Genomic DNA, 24,236 nt, shown 5'->3' with positions numbered 1-24,236 from the left:
TGTAGCGAAATGCTTGTGCTTCTAGTTCCGACAGGGCAGTAATATCTAACAAGTAATCTAACAATTCTCCAACAACTACCTGATATACACAATTCTAAAGGGGTTAATGAGAATATGCACATATAAGTATATGGATGAGCGATGGCCGAGCGGCATAGGCACGATGCAATAGATGGTATAAAATACAGATGTCACACCCTGACCTGAAATATCTGTTTTTTTTAAATATTTTGGTTAGGTCAGGGTGTGACTAGGGTGGATACACTAGTTTTTGTATTGTCTAGGGGTTTTGTATGTCTAGTGTTTTGTAGGTCTAGGTATTTGTATGTTTATCGTGGCCAGATATGGTTCCCAATCAGAAGCAGCTGTTTATCGTTGTCTCTGATTGGCGATCATATTTAGGTAGCCATTTTCCCTTTTGGTGTTTGTGGGATCTTGTTCTATGTTTAGTTGCCTGTCTGCACTATTCATATTAGCATCACGGTTCATTTTGTTGTTTTGTTAGTTTGTTCAGTGTTCATTCTTTTAATACATTTGAATGTACGCATACCACGCTGCACCTTGGTCTCCTTCGTACGACGGACGTGACAACAGTATATACATGTGAAATGAGTAATGTAAGATATGTAAACATTATTAAAGCTGCATTTTTTAAAGTTGCATTTTTTTAAAGTTACTAGAGATCCATTTATTAAAGTGTCCAGTGATTAGGTCTCAATTTAGGCAGCAGCCTCACTGAGTTAGTGATTGCTGTTTAGCAGTCTGATGGCCTTGAGATAGAAGCTGTTTTTCAATCTCTTGGTCCCAACTTTGATGCACCTGTACTGACCTCGCCTTCTGGATGATAGCGGTGTGAACAGGCAGTGGCTCGGGTGGTTGTCCTTGATGATCTTTTTGTCCTTCCTGTGACATCGGGTGCTGTAGCTGTCATGGAGGGCAGGTAGTTTGCAGACCGCACCACCCTCTGGAGAGCGGTGCAGTTGCTGTACCAGGCTGTGATACAGCCCGGCAGGATGCTCTCGATTGTGCATCTGTAAAGGTTTGTCAGTGTTTTGGATGACAAGCCACATTTCTTCAGCCTCCTGAGGTTGAAGAGGTACTGTTGCGCCTTCATCACCACACTGTCTGTGTGGGTGGACCATTTCAGTTTGTCTGTGATGTGTACGCCGAGGAACTTTCCACCTTCTCCATTGCTGTCCCTTCGATGTGGATAGGGGGGGTGCTCCATCCACTGTTTTCAGAAGTCCACGATCATCTCCTTTGTTTTGTTGACGTTGAGTGAGAGGTTGTTTTCCTGATACCACACTCTGAGTGTCCTCACCTCCTCCCTGTAGGCTGCATCATCATGGTTGGTAATGAAGCCCACTACTGTTGTGTCGTCTGCAAACTTGATGATTGAGTTGGAGGTGTGCATGGCCATGCAGTCATGGGTGAACAGGGAGTACAGGAGCACGCACCCTTGTGGGGCCCCAGTGTTGAGGGTCAGAGAAGTGCAGATGTTGTTTCCTACATTCACCACATGGGGGTGGCCCGTCAGAAAGTCCAGGACCCAGTTGCACAGGGCAGGGTTGAGACCCAGGGCCTCCAGCTTGATGATGAGCTTGTAGGGTACTATGGTGTTGAATGCTGAGCTGTAGTCAATTAATTTATATTTAATGTTTTTAACATTTATTAACTAGGCAAGTCAGTTAAGAACATATTCTTATTTACAATGACAGTCTAGGAACAGTGGGTTAACTTGTTCAGGGGCAGAACGACAGATTTTTCCCTTGTCAGCTTGGAGATTCGATCTAGCAACCTTTCGGTTACTGGCCCAACACTCTAACCACTAGGCTACCTACCGCCCCAGTCAATGAACGGCATTCTTACATAGGTGTTATTGTTGTCCAGATGGGATAGGGCAGTGTGATGGCGATTGTGTCATCTGTGAACCTGTTGGGGCGGTATACAAACTGAAGTGGGTCTAGTGTGGCTGGTTTGTCTGGAAGCGTGACGTCGGTGTCTGTTAAGTGGGTGTTTTTTTATTTTTGTAGTCTGTTATTTCCTGTAGACCCTGCCACATAAGACATTGAATTGCGACTCCACCTTGTCCCTGCACCGGAATTTCGCTTGTTTGATTGCCTTGCAGAGGGAATAACTACACCGTTTATGTTCAGCCATATTTCTAAACCTCCTTCCAGGGTTAAATGCAGTGGATCACGCTTTCAGTTTTGCGTGAATGCTGCTATCCATCTACGGGTTCTGGTTAGGGTAGGTTTTAATAGTCACCGTGGGTACAACATCTCCAATGCACTTCTTTATAAACTCACACAGAGTCAGCGGCTGACCAGAACATATTCCAATCCGCGTGATCAAACCATCTTGAAGCGTGGCTTCCGATTGGTCAGAATAGCATTCAATGGTTCTCGTCACTGGTACATCCTGTTTGAGTTTTTGTCTATAAAACAATGTTTCTCTGGAAGGCAACCCTTGCTCGAATTTCGTCTACCTTGTGGTCAAGAGACTGGACATTGGTGAGTAGTATACTCGGCAGCGGTGAGCGATGTGCCGAAAGGAAAATTCTGTGTTTTCTTTCTCAGCAGTTTCAGCATCTGTGAAGGTAATTGGGTATGCCGAGTGTGTGAAGGTAATTGGGTATGCCGAGTGTGTGAAGGTAATTGGGTATGCCGAGTGTGTGAAGGTAATTGGGTATGCCAAGTGTGTGCGCATACAATAGCCTATATTACACATTTATTGAATTGTATCAGATTTTGCTAACCTCTTCCGTGACTAGATACATTTCTACAGTGTCTTTTAGAACCTGTCTATTTCATAAATTGTGAGGAACGTGCTTTTCTTGTAATTGATCATTCATTCAATTTTAAATTGAACAAACATACAAACGAAGATGGCAATAAATAATACATAGCCTACTAATAATATACATTGAAGGATGGCCTAGCCATTGAATGAGCCGGAGTAGGCTTTTAATGGAATCGCGAGCTCTCTTCCGTCAGCGATACACACCATAGGTTACAGTACTATATGTGTCACCCTAATATGTTTCCTGACTGTCACCCCACATTCCTGCACTACAAATGCTGACCCAGTACGTCCTGTCCTTGGATCTTTTGAACCATCTGTGTAAAGGGCCTCAAAATCCTGATACGCAGTATCCAGATGTCTCTTAAACAAGTCAGATAACACCCTTCCTATCTGTCTGTAGTCTCTCCAACACTTCTAGATCAACTACTGGAGGCGGGAGTAGCCATGATTGGTTTACAGGAGTAGCTACCGTTGGACTAAACCTTCCATACAGTCCCTTCGCCTGGGTATTACTCCTTCCCCGTCAGACAGCGTACTACAATTAGCACCTTCTCACACTTTCAAATACATTTTTATTGGTCACGTACACATGGTTAGCAGATGTTAATGCGAATGTAGCGAAATGCTTGTGCTTCTAGTTCCGACAGGGCAGTAATATCTAACAAGTAATCTAACAATTCTCCAACAACTACCTGATATACACAATTCTAAAGGGGTTAATGAGAATATGCACATATAAGTATATGGATGAGCGATGGCCGAGCGGCATAGGCACGATGCAATAGATGGTATAAAATACAGATGTCACACCCTGACCTGAAATATCTGTTTTTTTTAAATATTTTGGTTAGGTCAGGGTGTGACTAGGGTGGATACACTAGTTTTTGTATTGTCTAGGGGTTTTGTATGTCTAGTGTTTTGTAGGTCTAGGTATTTGTATGTTTATCGTGGCCAGATATGGTTCCCAATCATAAGCAGCTGTTTATCGTTGTCTCTGATTGGCGATCATATTTAGGTAGCCATTTTCCCTTTTGGTGTTTGTGGGATCTTGTTCTATGTTTAGTTGCCTGTCTGCACTATTCATATTAGCATCACGGTTCATTTTGTTGTTTTGTTAGTTTGTTCAGTGTTCATTCTTTTAATACATTTGAATGTACGCATACCACGCTGCACCTTGGTCTCCTTCGTACGACGGACGTGACAACAGTATATACATGTGAAATGAGTAATGTAAGATATGTAAACATTATTAAAGCTGCATTTTTTAAAGTTGCATTTTTTAAAAGTTACTAGAGATCCATTTATTAAAGTGTCCAGTGATTAGGTCTCAATTTAGGCAGCAGCCTCACTGAGTTAGTGATTGCTGTTTAGCAGTCTGATGGCCTTGAGATAGAAGCTGTTTTTCAATCTCTTGGTCCCAACTTTGATGCACCTGTACTGACCTCGCCTTCTGGATGATAGCGGTGTGAACAGGCAGTGGCTCGGGTGGTTGTCCTTGATGATCTTTTTGTCCTTCCTGTGACATCGGGTGCTGTAGCTGTCATGGAGGGCAGGTAGTTTGCAGACCGCACCACCCTCTGGAGAGCGGTGCAGTTGCTGTACCAGGCTGTGATACAGCCCGGCAGGATGCTCTCGATTGTGCATCTGTAAAGGTTTGTCAGTGTTTTGGATGACAAGCCACATTTCTTCAGCCTCCTGAGGTTGAAGAGGTACTGTTGCGCCTTCATCACCACACTGTCTGTGTGGGTGGACCATTTCAGTTTGTCTGTGATGTGTACGCCGAGGAACTTTCCACCTTCTCCATTGCTGTCCCTTCGATGTGGATAGGGGGGGTGCTCCATCCACTGTTTTCAGAAGTCCACGATCATCTCCTTTGTTTTGTTGACGTTGAGTGAGAGGTTGTTTTCCTGATACCACACTCTGAGTGTCCTCACCTCCTCCCTGTAGGCTGCATCATCATGGTTGGTAATGAAGCCCACTACTGTTGTGTCGTCTGCAAACTTGATGATTGAGTTGGAGGTGTGCATGGCCATGCAGTCATGGGTGAACAGGGAGTACAGGAGCACGCACCCTTGTGGGGCCCCAGTGTTGAGGGTCAGAGAAGTGCAGATGTTGTTTCCTACATTCACCACATGGGGGTGGCCCGTCAGAAAGTCCAGGACCCAGTTGCACAGGGCAGGGTTGAGACCCAGGGCCTCCAGCTTGATGATGAGCTTGTAGGGTACTATGGTGTTGAATGCTGAGCTGTAGTCAATTAATTTATATTTAATGTTTTTAACATTTATTAACTAGGCAAGTCAGTTAAGAACATATTCTTATTTACAATGACAGTCTAGGAACAGTGGGTTAACTTGTTCAGGGGCAGAACGACAGATTTTTCCCTTGTCAGCTTGGAGATTCGATCTAGCAACCTTTCGGTTACTGGCCCAACACTCTAACCACTAGGCTACCTACCGCCCCAGTCAATGAACGGCATTCTTACATAGGTGTTATTGTTGTCCAGATGGGATAGGGCAGTGTGATGGCGATTGTGTCATCTGTGAACCTGTTGGGGCGGTATACAAACTGAAGTGGGTCTAGTGTGGCTGGTTTGTCTGGAAGCGTGACGTCGGTGTCTGTTAAGTGGGTGTTTTTTTATTTTTGTAGTCTGTTATTTCCTGTAGACCCTGCCACATAAGACATTGAATTGCGACTCCACCTTGTCCCTGCACCGGAATTTCGCTTGTTTGATTGCCTTGCAGAGGGAATAACTACACCGTTTATGTTCAGCCATATTTCTAAACCTCCTTCCAGGGTTAAATGCAGTGGATCACGCTTTCAGTTTTGCGTGAATGCTGCTATCCATCTACGGGTTCTGGTTAGGGTAGGTTTTAATAGTCACCGTGGGTACAACATCTCCAATGCACTTCTTTATAAACTCACACAGAGTCAGCGGCTGACCAGAACATATTCCAATCCGCGTGATCAAACCATCTTGAAGCGTGGCTTCCGATTGGTCAGAATAGCATTCAATGGTTCTCGTCACTGGTACATCCTGTTTGAGTTTTTGTCTATAAAACAATGTTTCTCTGGAAGGCAACCCTTGCTCGAATTTCGTCTACCTTGTGGTCAAGAGACTGGACATTGGTGAGTAGTATACTCGGCAGCGGTGAGCGATGTGCACGTCTACGGAGCCTGACCAGGAGGCCGCTCCGTCTGCGCCGTTGTTTTGGAATTACTGGGATTAGACCCATTGTCTTGGGTGGTGGTCCAAACCGAGGTAAACATCATTGATCATAATTGACAACAACAGAGGTCTAATCACGCTCCCCCGCCGTGTACCGTTATCCACCAGGTAGTTGACTAATAGAGACTTCCCCAACCTCACCTGGAAAGACCTTCCGAACAGGAAATTGTTTATCCAGTTGTATGTTCTTCCTCCAACCTCCATAATATCAAGCTTGATTAACAACCCCTCCTTTCACATCATATCATACACCTTCTCCACATCAAAAGACAGTTACAATAGTCTCCTTGTTCACCTGAGCCTTCCTGACCTCTGCTTCTAAGCAGAGCACTGGGTCCATAGTTCCCCTCCCCTTCCTGAACCCACTCTGATGTGGCGATACTAGCTCCCTGTTCTCCAGGAAGTAAGTTAGCCTCTCCGTAATCATGCGTTCCATAATCTTACATACAGTGGGGCAAAAAAGTATTTAGTCAGCCACCAATTGTGCAAGTTCTCCCACTTAAAAAGATGAGAGAGGCCTGTAATTTTCATCTTAGGTACACTTCAACTATGACAGACAAAATGAGGGGAAAAAATCCAGAAAATCACATTGTAGGATTTTTAATGAATTTATTTGCAAATTATGGTGGAAAATAAGTATTAGACAGCGACGACAGCAGCAGCAGCAACAACAACAGCGGCCAGCATCACAGGACTCCTGAACATGGGAGGAGATTTTGAACAGAAGGACCCTGGGCACAGGCTGGGGAATATCGCCGCCCCAAAGCAGAGCTGGAGGCAGCGAAAGCTGAGTGGCGGTGATATGAGGAGGCAGCGCGACAGGTACGAGAGGCAGCCCCAAAACATTTTTGGGGGGGGCACACGAGGTGTGGGGCTAAGCCAGGTAGCAGACCTGAGCTCACTCCTCGTGCTTATTATAAGCAGCGCGTTACTGGTCAGGCACTGTGTTATGCTGTTAAGCGCACGGTGTCGCCAATACGTGCCCATAGCCCGGTGTCGCCAATACATGCCCATAGCCCGGTGCGCTATAGGGCAGCCCCCCGAGAGTGTCATGCGAGTGTGGGCATCCAGCCAGGGCGTATGGTGCCTGCTCAGCGTGTCTGGTCGCCGGTACGCCGTTTCGGTCCAGGGTAGCCTGCGCCGGCTCTGCGTGCTGTGTCTCCGGGGCGCTGGGAGGGTGCAGTGCCTCCTATGCCTGCGCTCCGCTCGTGCCAGGCAAATGTGGGAGTGGAGCCTAAGGGAGAGGTGCGCGTAGTAGGCACTAGATCTCCCGTGCTTACCCACAGCCCGGTTCAACCTGTGCCTGCACTCTGGAGGGTCCGGGCTAGAGTAGCCTGTTGACGTTGAGTGTGAGGTTATTTTCCTGACACCACACTCCGAGGGCCCTCACCTCCTCCCTGTAGGACGTCTCGTCGTTGTTGGTAATCAAGCCTACCACTGTAGTGTCGTCTGCAAACTTGTTGATTGAGTTGGAGGCGTGCATGGCCACGCAGTCGTGGGTGAACAGGGAGTACAGGAGGGTGCTCAGAACTCACCCTTGTGGGGCTCCAGTGTTGAGGATCAGAGGGGTGGAGATGTTGTTACCTACCCTCACCACCTGGGGGCGGCCCGTCAGGAAGTCCAGTACCCAGTTGCACAGGTCGGGGTCGAGACCCAGGGTCTCGAGCTTGATGACGAGTTTGCAGGGTACTATGGTGTTAAATGCTGAGCTGTAGTCGATGAACAGCATTCTCACATAGGTATTCCTCTTGTCCAGATGGGGTAGTGTGCAGTGTGGTTGTGATTGCATCGTCTGTGGACCTATTTGGGGCGGTAAGCAAATTGGAGTGGGTCTAGGGTGTCAGGTAGGGTGGAGGTGATATGGTCCTTGAATATTGTCTCAAAGTACTTTATGATGACGGACGTGAGTGCTACGGGGCAGTAGTCGTTTAGCTCAGTTACCTTAGCTTTCTTGGGAACAGGAACAATGGTGGCCCTCTTGAAGCATGTGGGAACAGCAGACTGGGATAAGGATTGATTGAATATGTCTGTAAACACACCAGCCAGCTGGTCTGCGCATGCTCTGAGGGTGCGGCTGGGGATGCCGTCTGGGCCTGCAGCCTTGCGAGGGTTAACACGTTTAAATGTTTTACTCACTTCGGCTGCAGTGAAGGCTGCAGTGAAGGAAAGTCCACAGGTTTTGGTAGCTGGTCATGTCAGTGGCACTGTATTGTCCTCAAAGCGAGCAAAAAGTTATTTAGTCTGTCTGGGAGCAAGACATCCTGGTCCGCGACGGGGCTGGTTTTCTTTTTGTAATCCGTGATTGACTGTAGACCCTGCCACATACCTCTTGTGTCTGAGCCGTTGAATTGCAACTCTACTTTTTCTCTATCGCCGATGCACTTTCTAATGAACTCGCTCACCTTGTTGTTGGACGCAATGCGGAACATATCCCAATCCACGTGATCGAAGCAGTCTTGAAGCGTGGAATCAGATTGGTCGGACCAGCGTTGACAGACCTGAGCGCGGGAGCTTCTTGTTTTAGTTTCTGTCTGTACGCTGAAAGAAACAAAATTGAGTCGTGGTCAGCTTTTCCGAAAGGAAGGCGGGGGAGGGCCTTATATGCGTCGCGGAAGATAGAATAACATTGATCCAGGGTTTTACCAGACCTGGTTTCACAATCGATGTGCTGATAGAATTTAGGGAGTCTTGTTTTCAGATTAGCCTTGTTGTCATGTCATGTGAGTGTTGGTGTAAATCCTGACATGTTCAATCAGGACATCTACTAGAATATTTTCTTTCTCTCTCTGTCCTCTTTTCAACCAGTTTTTTTCTCTCTTACAGGCACCATTTTGGGACGTGCAGTGCCTCAGTGAGTAAACACACACACTAAGAACAAAGCTGCTAGAGGCTGTTGTATGAATGAGTGACAGGATGTGACATGGGAAGTTTGTCACAGTTGACAGACAGTATTAGCAGCAGTACTTTTATTGTGGTGTGAAAGACAAATTACTGATTAATCTCTTTTATTTTGTGTTCTCCAGCTAACGGCAGTCATGGAACTTACAGTGCCTTGCGAAAGTATTTGGCCCCCTTGAACTTTGACCTTTTGCCACATTTCAGGCTTCAAACATAAAGATATAAAACTGTATTTTTTTGTGAAGAATCAACAACAAGTGGGACACAATCATGAAGTGGAACGACATTTATTGGATATTTCAAACTTTTTTAACAAATCAAAAACTAAAAAATTGGGCGTGCAAAATTATTCAGCCCCCTTAAGTTAATACTTTGTAGCGCCACCTTTTGCTGTGATTACAGCTGTAAGTCGCTTGGGGTATGTCTCTATCAGTTTTGCACATCGAGAGACTGAAATGTTTTCCCATTCCTCCTTGCAAAACAGCTCGAGCTCAGTGAGGTTGGATGGAGAGCATTTGTGAACAGCAGTTTTCAGTTCTTTCCACAGATTCTCGATTGGATTCAGGTCTGGACTTTGACTTGGCCATTCTAACACCTGGATATGTTTATTTTTGAACCATTCCATTGTAGATTTTGCTTTATGTTTTGGATCATTGTCTTGTTGGAAGACAAATCTCCGTCCCAGTCTCAGGTCTTTTGCAGACTCCATCCGGTTTTCTTCCAGAATGGTCCTGTATTTGGCTCCATCCATCTTCCCATCAATTTTAACCATCTTCCCTGTCCCTGCTGAAGAAAAGCAGGCCCAAACCATGATGCTGCCACCACCATGTTTGACAGTGGGTATGGTGTGTTCAGGGTGATGAGCTGTGTTGCTTTTACGCCAAACATAACGTTTTGCATTGTTGCCAAAAAGTTCAATTTTGGTTTCATCTGACCTTCTTCCACATGTTTGGTGTGTCTCCCAGGTGGCTTGTGGCAAACTTTAAACAAGCATCTTTTTATGGATATCTTTAAGAAATGGCTTTCTTCTTGCCACTCTTCCATAAAGGCCAGATTTGTGCAATATACGACTGATTGTTGTCCTATGGACAGAGTCTCCCACCTCAGCTGTAGATCTCTGCAGTTCATCCAGAGTGATCATGGGCCTCTTGGCTGCATCTCTGATCAGTCTTCTCCTTGTATGAGCTGAAAGTTTAGAGGGACGGCCAGGTCTTGGTAGATTTGCAGTGGTCTGATACTACTTCCATTTCAATATTATCGCTTGCACAGTGCTCCTTGGGATGTTTAAAGCTTGGGAAATCTTTTTGTATCCAAATCCGGCTTTAAACTTCTTCACAACAGTATCTCGGACCTGCCTGGTGTGTTCCTTGTTCTTCATGATGCTCTCTGCGCTTTTAACGGACCTCTGAGACTATCACAGTGCAGGTGCATTTATACGGAGACTTGATTACACACAGGTGGATTGTATTTATCATCATTAGTCATTTAGGTCAACATTGGATCATTCAGAGATCCTCACTGAACTTCTGGAGAGAGTTTGCTGCACTGAAAGTAAAGGGGCTGAATAATTTTGCACGCCCAATTTTTCAGTTTTTGATTTGTTAAAAAAGTTTGAAATATCCAATAAATGTCATTCCACTTCATGATTGTGTCCCACTTGTTGTTGATTCTTCACAAAAAAATACAGTTTTATATCTTTATGTTTGAAGCCTGAAATGTGGCAAAAGGTCGCAAAGTTCAAGGGGGCCGAATACTTTCGCAAGGCACTGTACAAACCTGCCACCAATCTCCACAGTAATGACCATGTCCCCATCAATCAAGGTTAGAGTAATACAGTTTCACCTTTTCAATCTGACACTGTAATCTGACACTGTAATCTGACACTGTAATCTGACACTGCTTGTTTTACTGTAGCCAAACCAGATACTCAACTAGTCTAAAGGCCTAAAGGCCAGTTTTATTGCTTCTTTAATCAGACAACAGTTTTCAGCTGTGCTAACATAATTGCAAAAGGGTTTTCTAATGATCAATTAGCCTTTTAAAATGATAACCTTGGATTAGCTAACCTAACGTGCCATTGGAACACAGGAGTGATGGTTGCTGTTAATGTAGATATTCCATAACAAATCAGCCGTTTCCAGCAACAATAGTCATTTACAACATTAACAATGTCTACACTGTATTTCTGATCAATTTGATGTTATTTTAATGGAAAAAACATTTGCTTTTCTTTAAGAAACAAGAACATTTGTAAGTGACCCCAAACTTTTGAATGGTAGTGTTTCTGTTGTAGAATTAGACTACTGTCAGGTCTACTCCTGCTCCTCCCCTCCGGTGTTCGACATCGCCTGTATACTAACCACCTGTCCTGGGATCCATCATTACGCACACCTGGCAACCATCATTATGTGCACCTGCAGATCATCATGATACTCACCTGGACTCCATTACATCCATTGCATTCTCTCTTTTCAAATCACCATTTTGTGTAACACATATTGTGTTGGCCCGCTAGGGACCTGTTTCATTGTACTAAGTTCTAATCAATGGTCTAGACTCTGTTTGTGTATCTTATATCATTTTAGCTTGTTATTAAATAAATAATCAATTCAATGGTAGGGACTTATTTAGTGAGACTCGGGTTTGTGCAGATTCCCAGATTATGTGACGTTCAGAATGAGACTGTAGAGGAAATTGATTAATTAGCGACTGTTGTAAAATCTATATTCTTTGGGTTAATTTGGGAAATTGAAACTCAAAGCCAAAGGTTAATGTGTTAATAATTACCTGATTCATTTAATCACGTAATTATAAACAGTTAATAATTTGATGAACAGCAGTCGTCACATCAATGCAACGTTACAACACTGTTTTCACCTCCTATTCCATTTTCCCATTACTTTACGGGTATCCAGGAGACTATGTTTTGTGTGTAAAGTCCCAAGCCTTGATGAAACTTCAGAACTAGTCTGTAGAGTACTGGGGGCCATTGTCTGAGTAAAGGATGTCAGGTATCCCATAGCGTGCAAATTGTGTCTTCAGTTTTCTAATGACCGTTTGACTGTGTTCTCAATGGTTCACTTCCCAGAAGTTGGAGAGATAATCTACTGTGACCATGTAGTCTCTATAGTTGAACTGGAACGGGTCAGTCCCGTATTTTTCCCAGGGACGCTTTGGTGCTTCGTGTGGCCTCAGCATCTCTTCCTGCTGCATCACACCCCATGCAGGGCAGGTGCTACATTGTGCCATGTTTGTTCTCAGCTGTGCGTTCATGCCTGGCCAGTAGACACATTCGCGAAGCTCTTCTCTGTTCCTATGTGTGAGGAATGGATTAACTGCATTATCTCTGACCTCAGGGCGGTAGGCACAATACCTCGCTCACCTCTGAAGATAACTCCATTTTGCACACTCAGCTCATCTCTGTTGTGAAAATACATGGCTACTTCCAGGGGTACATGTTTTTTCACTTCAGGCCACCCCTGCAGGATCACATTTTTCAGTGTCTGGAGCTCCCGGTCCACCTCAGTGCCTCTCTGGGTGGCCTTTACTCTCTTAACACAGGGAGGTAGTGTGTCATATTGATTGATTCCACTTCCAAATTCAATCACAGAGCAATAGAATGAGTCTTATAGAAATATAATGAATTATATAAACTCCAAGTAGCCAGAAAATAATTAATTAAATAGAAACCCCTCCCAGCAATGTACAATTTACCATACAGACAGTGTAGCGCTTCTCATTTTTCTGTGACAAAGTCTATGGGAACAGCTGTCATCAAGGCAAAGGGTGGCTACTTTAAAGAATCTCATATAAAATATATTTTGATTTGTTTAACACTTTTTTTTTGGTTTCTACATGATTCCATGTGTTATTTTATAGTTTTGATGTCTTTACTATTATTCTACAATTTATAAAATAGTAAAAATAAAGAAACTTTTGACTGGTACTGTAGTCACAAACTCTTCTTCTCAACACATCAATAGAACATCAACCTTGAATCCCATCATCCATCTTCTCAATTCAACTTCAACAGACTTTCTTGAATGAACACTCCTACCCTGAGTTTCAGTGTTCGGTTCTAAATGAACCTATTAAAACTCACGGACGCTTAAAGCTCGAACCTAGTAGCTACTAAAAACAATTGGATACCACGAAAATTGGGGAGAAGGGGTAAAATTTAAAAAAATTATAGACTGATCATTTCTTTGTCAGTGGGCAAACGTACAAAATCCGCAGGGGATCAAATCAAATCAACTGTATTTATATAGCCCTTCGTACATCAGCTGATATCTAAAAGTGCTGTACAGAAACCCAGCCTAAAACCCCAAACAGCAAGCAATGCAGGTGTAGAAGCATGGTGGCTAGGAAAAACTCCCTAGAAAGGCCAAAACCTAGGAAGAAACCTACAGAGGAACCAGGCTATGTGGGGTGGCCAGTCCTCTTCTGGCTGTGCCGGGTGGAGATTATAACAGAACATGGCCAAGATGTTCAAATGTTCATAAATGACCAGCATGGTCGAATAATAATAAGGCAGAACAGTTTAAACTGGAGCAGCAGCACGGTCAGGTGGACTGGGGACAGCAAGGAGTCATCATGTCAGGTATTCCTCAAGTACTTTTTTCCCCTCACTGTATATACTACCACTGGTGGAAATATGTATTTTGTCTTATGACCCAATGGGGGAAGCTACTATCTTATGACCCAATGGGGGAAGCTACTATCTTATGACCCAATGGGGGAAGCTACTATCTTATGACCCAATGGGGGAAGCTACTATCTTATGACCCAATGGGGGAAGCTACTATCTTATGACCCAATGGGGGAAGCTACTATCTTATGACCCCATAAGACAAAATACATATTTCCACCAGTGGTAGTATGGCCCCGTCCATCATCCCTTTGATGCGGTGAAGTTGTCCTGTCCCCTTACAGTGATCCCCTGCTGATTTTGTACGTTTGCCCACTGACAAAGAAATGATCAGTCTATAATTTTTTTAAAATTATTATTATTATTTTTTTACGCCTTTTCTCCCCAATTTCGTGGTATCCAATTGTTGTAGTAGCTACTATCTTGTCTCATCGCTACAACTCCCGTACGGGCTCGAGAGAGACGAAGGTTGAATGTCATGCGTCCTCCGATACACAACCCAACCAAGCCGCACTGCTTCTTAACACAGCACGCATCCAACCCGGAAGCCAGCCGCACCAATGTGACGGAGGAAACACTGTGCACCTGGCAACCTTGGTTAGCGCGCACTGCGTCCGGCCCGCCACAGGAGTCGCTGGTGCGCGATGAGACAAGGACATCCCTACCGGCCAAGCCCTCCCTAACCCGGACGACACTAGACTAATTGTGCGTAGTAAAGTAAAACTAAATGCATGCTTTTCAATCGCTGCCCGCACCTGCTCGCCCGTCCAGCATCACTACTCTGGACGGCTCTGACTTAGAATACGTGGACAACTACAAATACCTGGGTGTCTGGTTAGACTGTAAACTCTCCTTCCAGACTCACATTAAGCATCTCCAATCCAAAATTAAATCTAGAATCAGCTTCCTTTATCGCAACAAAGCATCCTTCACTCATGCTGCCAAACACATTCTCGTAAAACTGACCATCCTACCGATCCTCAACTTCGGTGATGTCATCTATAAAATAGCCTCCAACACTCTACTCAACAAACTGGACGCAGTCTATCACAGTGACATCTGTTTTGTCACCAAAGCAGACTAGATTATGCAGTCATGTCAAAATTAATTCAAGTTCTTTCCTTGTGTATTGTCAGTTGATGCATAATCTATTCCGTCCTGTCTTTGTCATTGTTCTATTTGATTAGAAAAAGCACAGTCTACTATTTACATACAAGGGATTCTACAGCCATCAATATCCTGGTGCAAGTGATGCTCATCTTATGTGCTCTTTCCTTGTCTATTTTCAGAATAAACACCAAAGACCTGGGATCGCTGGCTGGGTATGTGTATATTTACACAGCTCATAAATAGCAGTACAATCACATCTGTTTATAAAACTGGTGAGGCCATACCCAGAGAAGAAGAAAGGGTGAAAGGGACAGGAAACAGGTTTTAGGAGTTCCATTCCTATTGACTAAAATCCATATCTGGATACACACTGAAAGCATTTCAACTTTTAATCCAGTTTTCTGTGTCATGGTTGTTCCCACAGCAGTCTCTCAGCCAAACACAGAGCAACTGTACAGGTCGATTTACAAATCAGGTCAATTACACCAAACCTAGATACAGAAATGTCTATTTGTTTCAAGTGGGTCACTATGGATATGAACAGTTAATACCAAAACAGAACAAGAGCTTTCCTGTTTACCTCCCTGACTCCAGTATGACATAATGCCTTATTGTATTCACAATCTGGGATAAATATATGGGCTGCTTAGGTAAACAATCTATAGCACAACTGATTCAACTGACTATTAATGGTCTTCAATCTAGACCATGATTAGTTTGAAGCACTGTTTTTAAAAACTTGCCTGTTGTAAATGTGCAGAGTTAAAGCTTTTAAACTAACAACCCGACGTGATGGGGAGACAGTGTTACAGCTACACAGCCACCTGGCTGATAGAGCTGAAGGTCATCTGAACCTAAGAGAACACTGGTTGCAGATTAAATACACACCATAGGTTTAAATAGGACATATCCAATACATTTCTAAACAGGGTAAATGTAAATGAGATTCAAATCTTGGCACACCCCTATTCCCTGCAGGTCCAACTATTCCTCGGCTGATGGTATCAAACTCTTTCTTCAGTTCATTTGGATAACACTGGGGTTCCCCTGATTTGACCGCTGGAAGGGCCACTGGAAGACACCTGAAAAGACAATCAGTCAAATAAATCTGCCAAAAGAGAGCACATTGATGTGTAATTCTCTCACCGCTCTTTAAAAACACAGAAGGCAACAATATAGTTAAATGAAAGAGTCAGGTTAGGTGCCCAGGCTTAGTGACTGTATAAAAGCATGTATACCACATGTGTTAAACCTGTATTCACCGATAGAGGGGGATATGTATTTTAGCCCGTAAACCGCCTGCTTACTTAATCTGGTCCTTGTAGCGCCAAGCAACAATGCCGAGGATGGCAAGGAAGGAGAGGGTAGCAGCTAAAATGCCAATAGTGATCTCTTCTTCCTTAGATAACCTCCCAGTACCACCAGGGGTGGAAGTGGGGACATTTGGATCTGTTTGTGGGAGAGGAGGACAGGGGAGCATTTGAACACTAATCATCATCTAAGACTGTTATACACTACTACAGATTGTTGATCTTCAGAATAGACTTGTAGAAATTCCTCGATGAACAACAAAGTGAAATACAGTTTGAATATTGAATGGCACTCACCCGTCCAATCAGTTGAAACAATGCTTTTGCAATCTGTAATGACAGTACAGGTATTATTATGTTGAAACAATGCTTTTGCAATCTGTAATGACAGGACAGGAATGAGTCCCTACAACAAAGGGCTGGATCAGCTGGGAAATGCTCATAGCAGTGACTGGTTTGAGACACAATAAAGCAATATACCATACTGTATAATAAACTACAACTTCCAATGGCACCTTAGCAATAATAAATTGACACCTATGACCATTTCCTGTAAACTGCTTTGTTTGTTCCCTCTATTGACTATCCTCTTCCCAGGTTGTACTTTCATGGGCCCCCACAGAAACTCACTGGCTTTGATGATAGGCATGGAGTTGCCTTGGCCCTCAAAGACTGGCTTGATGATCTCTGAGTCACACACAGCGTAGATCTTCTGGTTGTCAACACACACCAAGCATCCTCCAGATGACAGAGGGGAGTGGGTGGGGCAGGGAGGGAGGTCCACCATTTTACCTCGCGACCACAGAGTCAAATTAGCAGTAAAATGGTCATAAACATACTCAACGGTTGGGCAGTTATCATGGTTACAGAGGTAACAGACTGGGGAGGTCTTCTGAGCTGCAAGAGAGATGAAGGCAACAGGAAGAGGGCTAGTTAAACAGAGTACTCAGACAACATTAAATATCAACGTTACTACACTGAGTTTTAGATCAGACTGGGTCAAAACATTACTCTACATCCTCACTGTACTTTAATATACAAATTATGTTTAGGGAATTAAAAATGCACAAATGAAATGGTGAGATCAACTTGATGAACACATGCATGGCAGGCATAAGAACAGCTTACCTTCAACAGAAGCACCAGATACAGCCCAGCCAGCCAGACACAGAGCCAGGCAGACTACGAAACAAAGAAAAAAAGGGCTCATGCATGTGCAAACACCCACTCGTGGTCTTGTTAACGATTTCTATATGACTAAAACTCAAAAACACATTGTTGACTTACTTGGATGTATCGCCCCACTCATGTTTGGATGTTACTGTGGCGTAAAGCAAATAAACATTGTGTAAACATTATGCAAACTTTTGCTGCCATTCATCAATGTCATCAAGAGTACTGAGCCATTTTCCCCCCAGTCATGAAGTATTGATCTGCCTTGTTCAGGGGCAGAATGACAGATTTTTACCTTGTCAGCTTGGGGATTCCATTCTGCAAAATGTCGGTTACTGGCCCAACACTAACCACTAGGCTACCTACCACCCCTTGGCATTGATGTTGGTCATTTATGACCAACATAAAGGCACATTTCACACATTGAATTTTCATAGTGAGCGTATGAAAGATTATTTTTCACATTAAAAAAATACAAACGGAAGGAGAAAGAGCAGGCCTAAATGGAGGAAAAACTGAAGGAAATCCTCTGCATGGACGTCGTTTGTCGTTGATAAGGAGGGAAGAAATGTCAGTGCAGTGAAGCGCAACAGAGTATTATTAACATAAGCATGGCCTATTTAGTTTTAGTAGGCGTTAACCAATGTATCACCATGTAGCTTAAAAAGTTATGAAAAGGTATATTTTAATGTCACATTTTATTGGTCCTATATTTTTGTAAATGTGTTATTTTAATGGGCCATTTTTGTTATTTTAAATAGAAGTTGACTAATGTTGAATGAGTCGAGTAAAGTGTGATATGCGTCAGCATAAAGCTGATTGACTCAAACTAGTTATGTTCCGTTGCGTTTGTTCAAAATAAATCAGGTTGCTGGCCCAACACTAACCACGATGGCTACAGCTACCTGCCGTAATCTACGGATATAAGAAATATCAGGTCAATCTCTTAAATTGGGAATCTTTAATTAAGATGGTATTAATTTCCTGCAATTCTACATGACTGGAGACGTTACAATAATATTTTTTTTATACCACACACATTTTTTTAATGACAAGCTACTCCGACATACATACGGAGAGCAACACAACGAACGATCCATTTATTAAAACCTCTCTGGGGTAGGCGGGAAGCTTGTGTCCCACATGGCCAAAAGCCAGGGAAAATTCATTAAATTACACATGCAAGATAGCAAATTAAAGCTACACTCGTTGTGAATCCAGCCAACATGTCAGATTTCAAAAAGGCTTTTCGGCGAAAGCATAAGAAGCTATTATCTGATGATAGAACAACAGTAAACAATGAGAGTAGCATATTTCAACTCTGCAGGCGCGACACAACGCAGAAAAAAATATATAAATCATGCCTTACCTTTGACAAGCTTCTTTTGTTGGCACTCCTATATGTCCCATAAACATCACAAATGGTCCTTTAATTCGATTAACTCTGTCGATATATATCAAAAATGTCCATTTATTTGGCGCGTTTGATCCAGAAAAACACCGCTTCCAACTTACGCAACGTCGCTACAAAATATCTCAAAAGTTACCTGTAAACTTTGCCAAAACATTTCAAACTACTTTTGTAATACAACTTTAGGTATTTCTAAACATATATAATCAATCAAATTGAAGACGGGATGATCTGTGTTCAATACAGGAGCAAAACAAACTGACGCTACTTTTCTGGTTATGCGCCTCTATCAAAAGGTACACATGAAGTGACGTTCGTTCTGAGCTATGGTACTTCTTCATGACACAAAGGAAAAACCTCAACCAATTTATACAAACTGGTGACATCCAGTGGAAGCGGTAGGAACTGCAGGAAAGTTGATTCGAATTCTGGATTCCCCATGAAAACTTATTGAAAAGACAGACTTAAAAATAATAATCTGAATGGTTTGTCCTCGGGGTTTCGCCTGCTACAGTTTGGGCACGCTATTTATCCAAAAGTGAAAATGCTGCCCCCTACCCCAAACAGGTTAAATGCAACCAATAGCGTAGGCCAATGAAGAGTGGATACACAGATTTTAGGCCACCTTTCAAGTTGTACTCACCTATTAAAAAAAATATATATATATTCTTCCTGCCATTGTATTTTGACATATCTTCAAGCTGCTGCCTGCTGTTCATTGACGGCCACAAGTTAAACACCAGCTGTTTTATATTTGCTGTGCTGACTGTCCATTTGATGGATTTTTGACTGCAGACTATAAATGTGACAAAACACAAGCTACAGCAATATTTTAAAACCTGTAAATAGCCCATCCAACCAACTACCTACCCCATATTTGTTGTTGCTCTTTTACACCAGTATTTATACTTGCACATCCTCATCTGCACATCTATCATTCCAGTGTTAATTGCTAAATTGTAATTACTTTGCCACTAAGGCCTATTTATTGCTACTCCTTACTTCTTTTGCACACACTGTATACAGATCTTCTATTGTGTTCTGGACTGTACGTTTGTTTCTTCCATGTCTAACTCGTTTGTGTCGCACTGCTTTGCTTTATCTTGGCCAGGTCACAGATGTAAATGAGAACTTGTTCTCAACTGGCCTACCTGGTTAAAGAAAAAGGTGAAATGAAAAATGTTTTAAAAAATGTAAACAATGTAGGCCTTTTTAAACAATAAAGAATAAGTCAAATGACTTGAATAGCCTATGGGGAAAGTGTACAAATATGTATTCGCATCAGTAGGCCAAGAGACTGAAATGAATCAGAAAAGTATTGTATAGTTCAGGAAATCAGGGAAGCTCATCAGTAGGCCAAGAGACTGAAATGAATCAGAAAAGTATTGTATAGTTCAGGAAATCAGGGAAGCTCATCAGGTAGGCCAAGAGACTGAAATGAATCAGAAAAGTATTGTATAGTTCAGGAAATCAGGGAAGCTCATCAGTAGGCCATAATGCGTGTGTGTACAATATCTGCCTTGTTTTCAAATTCTATATTAATGAGGTGAATGCTCTTGATCAAATTAGCTGACATTTCCCAGCCTAATTGTAACCAAATATCGAAACGGAGATTCAGTGAAAACAGAAATCTGACTGATCTGTCAAGAGGAGTTCCCATGCTTGTCTCAAAGCAACACAATAATATTGTCTCAATCAAAATGGTGCTGGAGTTGTCAGTTGACCACACATGGCAATTGCTTTACATGTATTATAACCCGTGTTATAGTTTTTATTTGGCCATCACTGTCAATCGTGAACGACAATTCTTTACGTTTTAGAGGTCAAATGTCCATGCCGCACGCATGCCAACCATTTGATCTCAATTAGTTTCATGGGAATATGAATTTCAATCTTCTTGAATGATGTGAGGGAGGCTAACTGGCCTAACTAATCACATAATATAACTTTATTGGCTCAATGTTGTCACTCATGGGGACACTCACCACATAATCTACAGGGAGAGCTAGGCAGATGAAGTCCCCTTGGGTGCTGCCATAGATTTACAATAGAAGTGCCCGTCCATTGGCCACAGATAAAAATGGACAAATCACATTTCTAGCTTTGATATGACAAATCATGTCACCATCATACTTTCAAAATGTTAGGTAGCAGGCTAGCAAGCTAGATAAGCCGTCATCATGAATCATTTTGACAATCTACTGGCAAATCCTTTTCATAAGAAGACAAATTAAAGATACAATGTTTTGGTGTTCATCGGCCAAAGATATTCAGAAGTGGGAAAAAAATCAACCGTGAGTGGTTAGGAAGGAATCAGTGTCTAAATGAACGTGTTGCTTCCCTGCCTGTCATTTGGTGGAGAGGGTGTATGGTTCAAGTCTGGGTTTAAGGGTTTTAAACATCTGTCCGAAGGGTCTCTTTTCCTAAGCTTAAAAGGATAAACATTCACACGCAACTCCATGGGCCAGAAGTTGAATACATTGGCCATGCTATCAATCCAGCATGACTTCATCTAGAGAATGCCAGACTTTGATGACAGTTTTCCCACAAGGTCTGCAGCACCACCTTCCTGTTCAAGTGACCATAGCACAACAGTGAGTCCAAAAATATGTCTTGTATGCTGCTGCATAAATGTTGTAATATGCCAGGGAGATCCACTAATTTGAAGGCCATTTAGTGTATTTGACTACTTCAGCCACACAAGTTGCTGACAGATGTATAGAATCGCACACACCGCCATGCAATCTCCATAGACAAACATTGACAGTAGAATGACCCGTACTGAAGAGCTTAGTGACTTTCAACGCGGCACTGTCATAAGATGGCAACTTTCCAACAAGTCAGTTAGTCAAATTTCAGCCCTGCTGCCCCGGTCAACTAAGTACTGTTATTGCGAAGTGGAAAGTCTAGGAGCAACAACACCTCAACCGCGAAGTGGTAGGCTGCACAAGCGCACAGAAAGGTTCTGCCGAGTGCTGAAGAGCGTAAAAAAATATAAAAATAATACATTTAAAATTGGCTGTCCTCAGTTGCAACACTCACTACCGAGTTCCAAACTGCCACTGGAAGCAACAACAGCACATGTACTGTTTGTTGGGATCTTCATGGAATTAGTTTCCATGGCTGAGCAGACGCACACAAGCCTAAGATCACCATGTGCAATGCCAAACTTCAGCTGGAGTGGAGTAAAGCTTGCCACCATTGGACTCTGGAAACGTGTTCTCTAGAGTGTTGAATCACACTTCACCATCTGACAATCCGGAGTAATCTGGGTTCGGCGGATGCCAGGAGAACGCTATCTGTCCAAATGCATAGTGCCAAATGTAAAGTTCGGTGGAAGAGGAATAATGGTCTGGGGCTCTTAGTTCTAGTGAAGATAAATCTTATCCCTACAGCATACATTCTAGGCAATTTTGTGCTTCCAACTTTGTGGCAACAGTTTGGGGAAGTCCCTTTCCTGTTTCAGCGTGACAATGACCCTGTGCACAAAGCGAGGTCCATACATAAATGGTTTGTCGAGTTCAGCGTGGAAGAACTTGACTGGCCTGCACAGATCCTGGCATTTACCCCATCGAACACCTTTGGGATGAATTTGAACGCTGACTGAACCAGGCCTAACCGATGACTGTGAACCAGACCTAACCGCCAAACGGAAAGCCTTCCCAGAAGAGTGGAGGCTGTTATAGCAGCATCTAGTGGAAAGCCTTCCCAGAAGAGTGGAGGCTGTTATAGCAGCAATGTTCCAGCATCTAGTGGAAAGCCTTCCCAGAAGAATGGATGCTGTTATAGCAGCAAATGCAGGACCAACTCCATATCAATGCCCATGATTTTGGAATGAGATGTTCCAGGAGCAGGTGTCCACATACTTTTGTTCATGTAGTGTACTTGTTGCAGGAGAGGATGAAAATATTGTTATTGCTCATTTTAATTTCACTTTCATTCGTCCTATATTTGTTGCAGAATATTGTTATGTTCGTTTTTAAATAAGATAGTTAAGACAAATGTTGAATGACTCGAGCCAAGTGTGATATTTGTCACCATAAAGCAGAGTGACTCACTCGTCATACGCTAGTTCTGTCCCGTGGCTTTCGTTGAAAAATAAGTTAAGTTATTAATGCAGAGTTACCGACACATTATTGGAATTATGCACTGCTGTCTGTCACGCGATCATCGCATAACCTGGTTATGGCAGGTTGCCTATTCTGAATGCACTGGGTGAGATAGGAGCTGATACGCGTGCAGCTGTCCCGGTTGGAGGACACGTATAGGGAGAAAGACTTGTTGCGTTTAAGAGAGTTTGAGCTCCCATTTATTTTCGCCCTTTGAAATCGTCCATTTAATTCCATTGACTTATGTGCTAAAAATAAAAACGTTAGCTTCAGCACATTTTACAACATAATATTCCTTCACATACACACAGTAACAATCTTAAAGTATTCGAACTATAATTAGAATTCTCTCCAAAGCATTTACAAATATATAAATAAGATCCTTCCAATCGTATCAAGATGTAACTCAACATCCTACAGCGCATCGTAAAATGAGTGCATATTGCACTTTTCAGGAACATCTTTATGATATTTTGTGGTGAGGCAAGAATATTAAACAATTGAGCTATTTTATAATCAAGGTATACAGGACATTTAATTATAGATCTAATTGAATATGCACACGCACTATACATGCATGAAAAAGGAAATCAACTGTAAACAATATTTCGGATTACTTACGTTCGAGTATTGGACGCACAGATAAAGGTAGAGAGGTTCTTTAAAACTGCCTGGATTGTATGGCACAGAACTAAAATATAAAATTGGTTGCAGGTGTGCCGCTCAGAGCGTAGAGATGTATAGAGAGCTCTAGTGCCCAAAATGCTGCATAACGTCAGCGGCGCCATTTGAGGACTGATACGAATCGATCTCTACACATTTTTGTGGCTCAGAGGCGCCTGCAATTGAAGGGACATTTAACTAAAGTTTAAGAAAAATTAGAGCCTTTTCTACAATCATCCTACTCAAAAAAAAGAAAACATTTCCGAATACACATTCACCTATAGTGATAGAAAACTTCAAACATCAAGTCAAATCAATTTTGCTGGCATACACAGCAATAAAGCTGCACTTTTAATCTTTTAGATCATTTTGGGTTAGATATACACCCGACCCTACTTGGACCCGGCCCTCTCTCATCTTGTACATGTTTCGGGTCGAATCTGGTCCACCTCGGATCCAAATTGGGTAGGGTATTGATTTTCAAAAATGGGCAGATTCTGTTAGGTTGGGGTGGGAAGTTAGCGTGTCCATTTTGGTTCGGTCTAATTTCCGGCTCCCAGAAGACCTCTAGTTTAGGAACTAAACAAATGTCAAATTTCGGGTCTGGTTGGTATTTCACACAGACCAGAGGCCATGAGGTCACCAATCGGGACCTGACCCAGATCAGAGGAGCCGGGCATATAACGCAAATGTCTAGCAAACCAAAGGTTGCGTGTTCAAATCTTGTCATGAACAACTTTAGCTACTTTGCAACTACTTGCTACTTTTTAACTACTTTGTATGTTAGCTAACCCTTCCCCTAACTCTTTAACCTAACTCCTAACCAGTGGTGTAAACTACTTAAGTAAAAATACTACTTAATTCGTTTTTAGTGTATCTGTAC

General features: G+C 42.8%; 1 protein-coding gene across 1 annotated transcript; it reads right to left on the bottom strand.

The window, feature by feature from the left end:
- Positions 1–15,058: 15,058 nt before the first annotated feature.
- LOC110508415 lies at positions 15,059–23,552 on the bottom strand. The gene is made up of 7 exons (XM_036967358.1): positions 23,312–23,552; positions 17,285–17,318; positions 17,126–17,179; positions 16,628–16,894; positions 16,295–16,327; positions 15,995–16,136; positions 15,059–15,769 (listed from the first exon to the last, which is right to left on the bottom strand). The coding sequence occupies exons 2-7, from the start codon at positions 17,304–17,306 to the stop codon at positions 15,583–15,585; spliced, it is 705 nt and encodes a 234-aa protein (XP_036823253.1). The 5' UTR covers positions 17,307–17,318; positions 23,312–23,552; the 3' UTR covers positions 15,059–15,582.
- Between the last annotated feature and the right edge of the window lie 684 nt (positions 23,553–24,236).

The sequence above is a fragment of the Oncorhynchus mykiss genome, chromosome 3 (genome assembly GCF_013265735.2).
Source record: "Oncorhynchus mykiss isolate Arlee chromosome 3, USDA_OmykA_1.1, whole genome shotgun sequence".
NCBI lineage: Eukaryota > Metazoa > Chordata > Actinopteri > Salmoniformes > Salmonidae > Oncorhynchus > Oncorhynchus mykiss.
Note: the sequence above shows the minus strand (reverse complement) of the source record. Positions and strands in the feature narration are given on the sequence as shown.